The 8,431-nt window shown below is 35.4% G+C and overlaps 1 protein-coding gene across 8 annotated transcripts in view; it reads right to left on the bottom strand.

The window, feature by feature from the left end:
* The window catches only part of LOC109337123 (clathrin interactor EPSIN 3-like), a 9,221-nt gene extending 1,142 nt beyond the window's left edge, over positions 1-8,079 (bottom strand). For 3 of the 8 annotated variants that reach the window (XM_019574018.1, XM_019574021.1, XM_019574023.1), the window contains exons 1-14: positions 7,836-8,079; positions 6,592-6,674; positions 6,390-6,441; positions 5,139-5,218; positions 4,982-5,060; positions 4,631-4,714; positions 4,353-4,498; positions 3,874-4,215; positions 3,372-3,413; positions 3,171-3,263; positions 2,887-3,095; positions 2,543-2,718; positions 439-1,759; positions 16-150 (exon numbers count right to left, since the gene is read on the bottom strand). In XM_019574018.1, the coding sequence (XP_019429563.1) occupies positions 16-150; positions 439-1,759; positions 2,543-2,718; positions 2,887-3,095; positions 3,171-3,263; positions 3,372-3,413; positions 3,874-4,215; positions 4,353-4,498; positions 4,631-4,714; positions 4,982-5,060; positions 5,139-5,218; positions 6,390-6,441; positions 6,592-6,626 (2,794 nt within the window). In that variant the 5' untranslated portion in view covers positions 6,627-6,674; positions 7,836-8,079. Of the gene's footprint in view, positions 1-15; positions 151-438; positions 1,760-2,542; positions 2,719-2,886; positions 3,096-3,170; positions 3,264-3,371; positions 3,414-3,873; positions 4,216-4,352; positions 4,499-4,630; positions 4,715-4,981; positions 5,061-5,138; positions 5,219-6,389; positions 6,442-6,591; positions 6,677-7,071; positions 7,575-7,835 lie in introns of those variants that run through there. The other 5 variants (XM_019574022.1, XM_019574024.1, XM_019574025.1 and 2 more) reach the window with 5 other exon arrangements.
* Between the last annotated feature and the right edge of the window lie 352 nt (positions 8,080-8,431).

Genomic DNA, 8,431 nt, shown 5'->3' with positions numbered 1-8,431 from the left:
CAGCCCGACCTATACCTGAACCCGATCCCATAGCTTGACCCATGGTTACTGTTGATGTTACAGCTTGTGTGGTGGGCTTCTCCATTCTCTTTTCCTTCCTATTAATGGATTCAAAGTCAATCCCAATATCTGCTAATGGATTTGTCTTAGCTGCATAAAAGTATAGAAGTTAATAGTATTTTCAGATAAACTCAATGCTCCAAATGAAGCATGTTGTAGAAGTTTGGGCCCATTTAGTTTAAGAAAATATTTTCTATTTTCATTTCCTCCTTTTATTAAAAATTGTAAAAAATGCCACCTTGTTTTCATTCTGTTCTTGTTTCCAATATAAATGAAAATAAGGTGGAAATGAGAACAAGGTGGAGTTTTTTGCACAATTATTAATGAGAGGAGGAACTGGAAATAGTAAATGTTGGGTAGGTGTATGTAAGCACTCACGTCCAGAGATATTCAAATTAACCAGTCCCTTGCTTAGTGTATCAGCCCAAACTGTTGATTTTGTCTCAAACTTGGCCTTAGGTGGTTGAGAAATTAAAGAATTTGATCCAGTTGAAACAGCAAGCTGTGAAGCATTGGAAGCAAGTGATTGATGGGTAAATGATGAGCTAAAGGGAGCGGCGCTACCCTGCTGACCAAGGAAGCTCTGGTTGTTAAACTGTGATGCTTGATTAGTCGGAGAATGAGAAGCCATAGAGTAAGTAGTGTGAGAAGGGGATCCTCCGTGATGGGGAAAATTTGTGCTCTGTGAAGGCTGTCCTGTTGGAGCTTGTTGCAGGAAGTTCCCACTGTTCATATGCCCATTATATCCATTTTGGGATTGAAGAGACATGTTAGCAGCCACTGGAGATCCACCCTGGGAGTTGAATCCGCCATACATGTGACCACTTGATTGTGCAGGTTGACCACCTTGAGAAGCAAAAGGAGGGTGAGTAGATTGGCCGGTTGATAATGAAAATCCATGCAAGTTAGGTTGACCAGCATGGGACGAGAAGGGTTGTTGTCCATATTGACTGGTTGGAGCTGAAAAAGGTGTTTGCACTTGTCCTGGTTGGCCACTAGGAGCTGAAAAAGGAGATTGTACTTGCCCTGGTTGGCCATTAGAAGCTGAAAAAGGCGATTGTAATTGTCCTGGTTGGTTATTCAGAGCTGAAAAAGGATATTGTAATTGTCCTGGTTGGCCATTAGGAGCTGAAAAAGGAGATTGTAATTGTCCTGGTTGGTCAATAGGAGCTGAAAAAGGAGATTGTGCATGTCCAGGTTGGCCATTAGGAGCTGAAAAGGCTTGCTGGGGAAATTGACCCACAGGAGGTGAAAAGCCTTGTGTGGGTTGACTGGTTATGGCCAAAAAGCTTTGCTCGGTAAGTTCACCGGTCGGTTCAGAGAATGGTGTTGCCATTTGGCCAGACAAAGCTAAAAAGGAAGGTGAAGGTTGAGAACCAGCAGGAGCAGAAATGTTGTGCTGTGAAGTCATCCCAGGTAATGGCGCAGGAGGAAGAATGTCAGCAAGAATATCAGTTTCCTGCTGCAGAGATGACAAATCTTGAGACGGAAACTGAGAGGTTATAGAGAAAGATTGAGTGTCACTGGCACCAGATGCAGAGTATGGCACAACAGAAAATGAGTCCCCGAACCCAAAATCTTCATTATGACCAGTTGAATAGGCTGGTTCAAAACTCTGGTGTGTTTGGGGTTGAGATGGCGCAGTTTCAGTGGAAGGAACAGCCTTGAAAGGCGAGTCGCCAAATGGATCTTCAAAAGACTGCCAAAAAGTCAAACCAACGAATATACTTTTTCAGATACATTGTACATATAAAGGGGTTTGTTTTGTAAAGTAATTGTAAGAGTGATGGTAAAGCTTATTTTAAAAAGCTGTTCCATAAAAAAAATCTTTTATGTTTAATAAAGAGCTGGAAATTTAAAAGTAATTTGTTTGAAAAAAATAAGGTAAAATCTACATCTTAATTCAGGAGCTGTTATATGCTTTTTCTTAATTGTTTTTCACCCACCAAAACCTATTCCCAACATGCCTAATTTTCACAAAAATTATTAATATAATTAACATATAAACAAAGAGCTTAAAATCCTTTTTCGTAATTTACTATGTAAAAGCATTTTTTACACAAACATAAACATGTTCAACTTATAACTAATTATAATTATAATCTAATTTTCGCAGATATACCAAATACAAATTAAGATGCAGAGGTGTCTCTAAGATTATTCCAAACTAATTTCTGAAATAGTTATGACCTTTCTACAAATAGAAAAATTCTACTTTTCAGAATTCTACCCATTCAATTTGGTATACAAACAGGATTAGTATTAATTACTATGGTGCATTTCTTGACAAAAACTCTCCCACCTAGTAGTTACAATCATGCATACTACATCAAAAGGACAAAGACATTGCATAAAGGTGAAAATCAGAAGAATTCCAAGTCAAATATAAGTCCATTATTTACAGTACCATGCCAATACATAGAAAACAAGATTCAAATTCTTTCTGACACTAGAATATAGAAACAATCAAACTAATATTTACCTGATTGAAATTACTAGATCCAGCTGATGGTGCTGCAAATGAAGCTGTTGAAGCAGTGTTTGCATTGCCTTCAGGAGTTTCAGTTGCTGATGTAGCCGGCATAAGAACCAAGGCAAATGAATCTGACAGGGAGCCGAGCAAGTCCATTTCAACATTGTTAGATGTGGCTGGGGCAGCTGACAAGAAACATAAAAAAATATCATTATTGGATTCTCTTTAAGACCATCAATATTTTAACTCAAACATTTACAAGAATTTTTCATAATAAATAATGAGGAACTGTTACTGTGTTACAATCATACTGAACAGCAACATAACATAATAATATAAATAACTAATCATGCCTGATTGAGGAACACGTGGGTCAAAAAAATCATCAGGGGCCTCAATTTCCTGATTTCCAGATGCGGCAGTACTGGCAATAGCAGTTGGTTCAATTGGATTATTGCTTACAGAAGGAGAAGATCCTATAGTAGCAGAGGTTTGGCTTGGATTATCATTAGCATGAGGAGATAAACCTCTTGGAGCAGATGCTGCTGAAGTTTCTACATCCCTGCAATCGAAGTTAATATTAGTAACAGATTGTGTTATGAGCAAATTCTTTCTGTTGTATATAACAAACTCATACTTTTCGCTGTGTACAGGGCTCTGAGATTCACCAACAGCTTCTTCATAACTAGGAGGAGCACCAATACTTTGTTCAGAAATTTTTCGCTCAAGCCTGCCAATTTGAATTTCACATGATCAATATAAAAAATGCTATAGCAATATGCATAAGTGAGAGAGAGAGAGAGAGAGGAGGGGGAGAATATCCCTATAGCGAATTTACCTTGCTTCCAGAGAACGGTCTTCAGGTTTAGCATTGCTACCTCTGAGAGATGATTGCATAAAAAACGGAGTTAGAAGCATGAATGATGTTCAAAATAGAACACTAAATATCAAAGTTTTTGAACTGAAAAGCATGGAGATATAGACTTATTTTTCTAAAAAAGACAGATACCCAAATCCATTGATGAAAAACCTAACCTACGATGCATCAGCTTGAAGCAATAACATAAAATACAGATGATGACAAGAAAGCTAGGATTAAGAAATGAACAAACTTCTAGAATTCTAAATATTAATTCAAGGGTCATGCTCCTAAATGCCTGAGCACTTAGAAGGTCATTTTTTAATGTTTCAAATCAATGATTATTGGGATATGTATTTATTTCAAGTTAACAAAAAAAAATCCAGTAAAATGGGGCTTGAACATAGATGTTCTAGCTCTTCCTTTAGGAGTTTAAGATAAAATAATATTTTATTGGAATGCATTGAATATAGATTCACACCGAGATGAGTGCCCATCATCCTCATAACTACGGTCACGATCTCTATCGGAGCTCCTGCTTCTTGATTCATATTGGTAATCAGCGCTTGGACTTCTCCCCCTGTAGTCATCATCTCTGTAACCATCCTTGCCATTACGTTCCTCGTAATCTCTGCTATAGCGATCTCCATCACGACTAGACCGATCATCATCCTTATAGCCCCCTTCTCTTTCTCTTCCATAACCATGGCCATTTCTATCTTCCTCCCTGCTTCCGTGACGATCATCGTCATATCTGTCACCATAGGCACTATTTGAATATGAACCAGGCCTATACATTCCACCTGATGGATTGTTGTGAAACCTGGACAACCGTATAAGACAATTAATATTGTCTCAAGATGGATAAACTCATACACACATATTAAACCCTGTGACTTCACATTTATTTATATTTCAGAAAACCAAAAGACATTCAGTAAAATAATTGAGGAAACCTACTTGTCCCTGTTCGTGGCAGCCTTCTGCCTAACCTCAACAATTCTTTCTTTATCATTCACAAGGAGAACGAGGCTCTGAGATTTTCTCCTGACATTGTTTCCCTGATCTCTTCCACTGGAATCAATATATTGGAAATCGGACAAGGTCTGTTTGTATGACAATTACAATATATAAAGTTGGATTATAATTAGTAGTTTATTTCAAAAATAAAAAGTCTGACATGACAATTACAATAAAAGTATATAAGATTTAAGTAGGTTTGAGTAGATGGAAATTACTGATGTTTGATAAGCATGTTCTCTGATCTCATCTATGACTCGCTCTGATCCATTAGCCACCAAGTACTCTAGTACTGTCAAAGCCTGTTATTAGCAATGAGCAGTTAGTCTAGAGACATAAGAAAATAACTACAATCTAAGATGGAATTCTTAACATAAAGGAACCTGTCATGATTTCAAAGGATATAAACAAGTACTTAGACAAATGTCATAAATGAAGTACTTTCAGGGGTATATTGAAGTGTTGTTGGAACAATACATATCATTACAACATTAAAATAAATAAAAGTATACAACATAGCAGCATCCAGGAGCAAATGCAACTAAAACATAAAACAATGGGGTGAAAACCTTGTAGACATGCCGCCAATTCTTGCCGGTATCATTAATTCGCTTCCAGATTACTGCCATTATCATCTGGTATTCATGACTGCAGCGGCGCTAAAAAATTAGATTCATTGTAATGACGTAACACAATATATCAATCATATAATTAAGAGTTGCTTACGGATTTCTAGTTGCCTGGGCAATATCTGCAAGAAGGGTTCCATGAGGACCCCAAGGTTCATTGCTGGTAGCATCAAGAACCTGTAAGAGGAGAGAGAGAACAGCTAATCCAATTTACATTTTGCAAAATAAGATTATAATTATACATAAATTTCAGAATAATCAACATTTACTTCATGAACAAGAATCATAGAGAAATAAAATTAGATTTCACATAAATCCTTCAACAAATTATCTTGCTATGATTTATGCAATCATAAGGCACCTAGAGATGTATTGTGGAAAGCTCTAGAGAAGAAAGGTGTTTGGATTGTCTATATTCGAACAATCAAGGGTATGTAAGATGTGGTCAAGAGTCAAGGCCGTTGTGGGAACACAAGATGGGGTCTCAGAAGATTTCCCTATTGCTATAACTGTATACCAACATTGAGCCCCTACCTGTTTACAATGCATGTTTTTTACGGGTATATTATCCTAGTCGGAGACTGAAGAGATAAATTAAATGAGAAGTTAGAAATGTGAAGACAAGCTTTGGAAGCAAGAATGAGACAAAACATACTTTAGAGGTAAAAATTGGAGATCATATAATATCGTAAGTCAGTAGATTTAAGTATTTTGGGCCAATCATATAATACGATAGAAAATTGGGGGAGATGAAAACCATAGAACTCAAGCGGGATGGATTAAATGACAGAGTGCTTCAAGTGTCATATGGGATAGAAATGTGTCACCAAAGCTTAAGGCAATTTTTTACCGAACAACTATAAGATCTATAATGTTTTACGAGACTGAATGTTGGGCGATAAAATGTCAACAAGAAAATAAACTCAACGTAGCAGAGATGAGAATGTTGTGTTAGATGATTGGACACTCAAGACACTATAGGATTAGGAATGAATGCATTAAGGAGAAAGTTTTGGTAGCTCATATTCTAGCAAAAATAATAGAATTGTGTCTTAGGTAGTTTTGACATGTGTGGAGATCCTTAGAAGCCTTAGTAAGGAGAGTACATGAATTGGAAGTTATTCAAATTTTTGGAGACATAGTGAGGCCAAGAAAAACTATTGTTAAAACGATTGGAAAGATTTAAATATCAATGCTTTGTCAATAGATATGATACATGATAGATCACTATGGTGTCGTTCGATCCACAAGCTGACCCCACCTAGTGGGACTAGGGCTTGGTTGTTGTTGATTTGTGCGGTCATAGTTTCACTTTGACCATGGACTTTCAAAAGCAGAAAAGCTTTACCTTCTGTTCAATCCCAGGAACTTTCAGCACTTTCTTATTTACTTCTCTTTTACTGAAAGAACACAAGGAAGAGAAATACATTTAGGAATTAGGTAATAAGGTTGGGCTCTGAAATATCAATGAACACCTAAAGTAGCAATTTTATACATGTCAGATTGAAGATTGAACCATACATTAATAAAGAATAAACAGTTATACTTACAGATCCCTAACAGTTTGACCAATAACCTTCTTCATCGTAGCTGGTGTTCAGCACAAACTATGAACCAGCACCAAGGCACCAATCTGCAATGTACAAATTAAGCCGAACTCAAAGTTTTGTCATGCACTGATTCAAGAAAAGCTCAGAGTTTCTCTACACTCAACCGCACTAAGATCACTTGAATTCCAAAATATATTTCCAAACATTATTACTTGTTTGTGGTTGTACACTTGTACTTATATAGCAGTTTACAAAAAATTCAAGAAAGTGACAATTACTTAGAGACTTGATTTATTTATCAACGAAGACAGCCAGCAAAAATAAAAAATGTTTATAACTTCATAGTATATAACAAGGGAGATGCCAATCAGTACTTGGAATGAACATGCTTGGGTGTAAGTGCAACATCAAAATTTGAACATTACTGAGTTCCTAATTCAATTATATAAAATCATTCAAAAAACTTCAACAACTGGGTACTGAAAGAAACTCAACATAGAAGTCAAAAAATAAATCCTAAAAGAATCTTCAAAGATCAATCCAAATTCTCAAACTAATTCATATAAACATCACCATGTGGTTTATCATATCTTCAAGCAATCGCAAAGTGTGCAAGAACACATCGAATACATAAAATAAACTAACAAAAGGTTTATCACTAAAATCATAGAAAAAACCATGATAGTGTGAAACCAAAAGGTCCAAAAAACATGAATCAAGCAAAGTTGATTTGGAAAAAGCAAATAAAAAATAAGAGGGACATCAGAGCTAAATCTAAACCGGGAGCGAACATTCCAATAAAAACAACAAGAATGAAACCTGGGATCGCCTAGATGGATCAAATGATGATATAATGTCCTAAACCTAAGGTCTATCTCTGAAATCACAGGCCAGAAGGTCCAAAACCTGGTTGAAGCATAATTGAATTGGAAAGAATAAACAAAAACTAAAAAAGGGAAAAATTAAAACTTTATTTTTAATTAGTGGATTCATACCCGAAACCTTGCTAGCTCCTTAGCCCAAAACTAATGATTCCAAAAAATGATAAACAGAAGTTAAACATTATAAAAAAAACAATAGATAGATATATGAGAAATGAAACATGATAATTAAAAGGGAATCATAAATGAAACAGAGAAAGGAAGGTGCAGAACAAATATAATAAAAAAAATAGAGATTAGAAAACAGATCCAACACATTGAATTGAAAGATTAAAAAAAAGCAATAAGATCTAGAGATGAAACCTGATCCCAATAGCAATTCGAAAGGGGGGAAGTGAAAGAAAGGATTAATGTGATTGTGAAAATGTTAGAGAGAGAGAGAGAGAGAATTGGAAGAACACTCAATTCTAATTGTGAAATGTTGTATTTGAAATGTTTGAAAGAATGTCTCAAAGGAAAATAGAAAATATGAGAATTAATAATAAAAACGTTATTAGTTGTGAAAGGTGGGTGACATGTTTCTCTCTCTCTTTCTCTTTCTCTCTCTCTCTCTCTGTTTAACGTTCAAACTTAAAAGGAGGAAGAGGAAGACAACGCAACTCACACCCACATAATAATTATATAACATTAATTATTAAGGAATAACCATTATGCTTAAACAATACTTTACTACTTACTAAATGTGAATTATTATCGTAAATAAAATACCAAAAAATAATGATAAAGGTCTAATTATAATTTAAAAATATAGAATACAATATTATTAATGTACATATATACGCATTATTCTTCAATATTATTAATGTCGGTGATTATATATTTGATGTTGTTGTAGTTGTCTGTGTTGGTAGAAGTGTACCCACTTATATATATTTATAATTATTATTACTATTACTCTA

The sequence above is a fragment of the Lupinus angustifolius genome, unplaced genomic scaffold (assembly GCF_001865875.1).
Source record: "Lupinus angustifolius cultivar Tanjil unplaced genomic scaffold, LupAngTanjil_v1.0 Scaffold_2_2, whole genome shotgun sequence".
Taxonomy (NCBI): domain Eukaryota; kingdom Viridiplantae; phylum Streptophyta; class Magnoliopsida; order Fabales; family Fabaceae; genus Lupinus; species Lupinus angustifolius.
The sequence above is the reverse complement of the archived record's forward strand: the minus strand, read 5'-3'. Positions and strand labels throughout refer to the sequence as shown.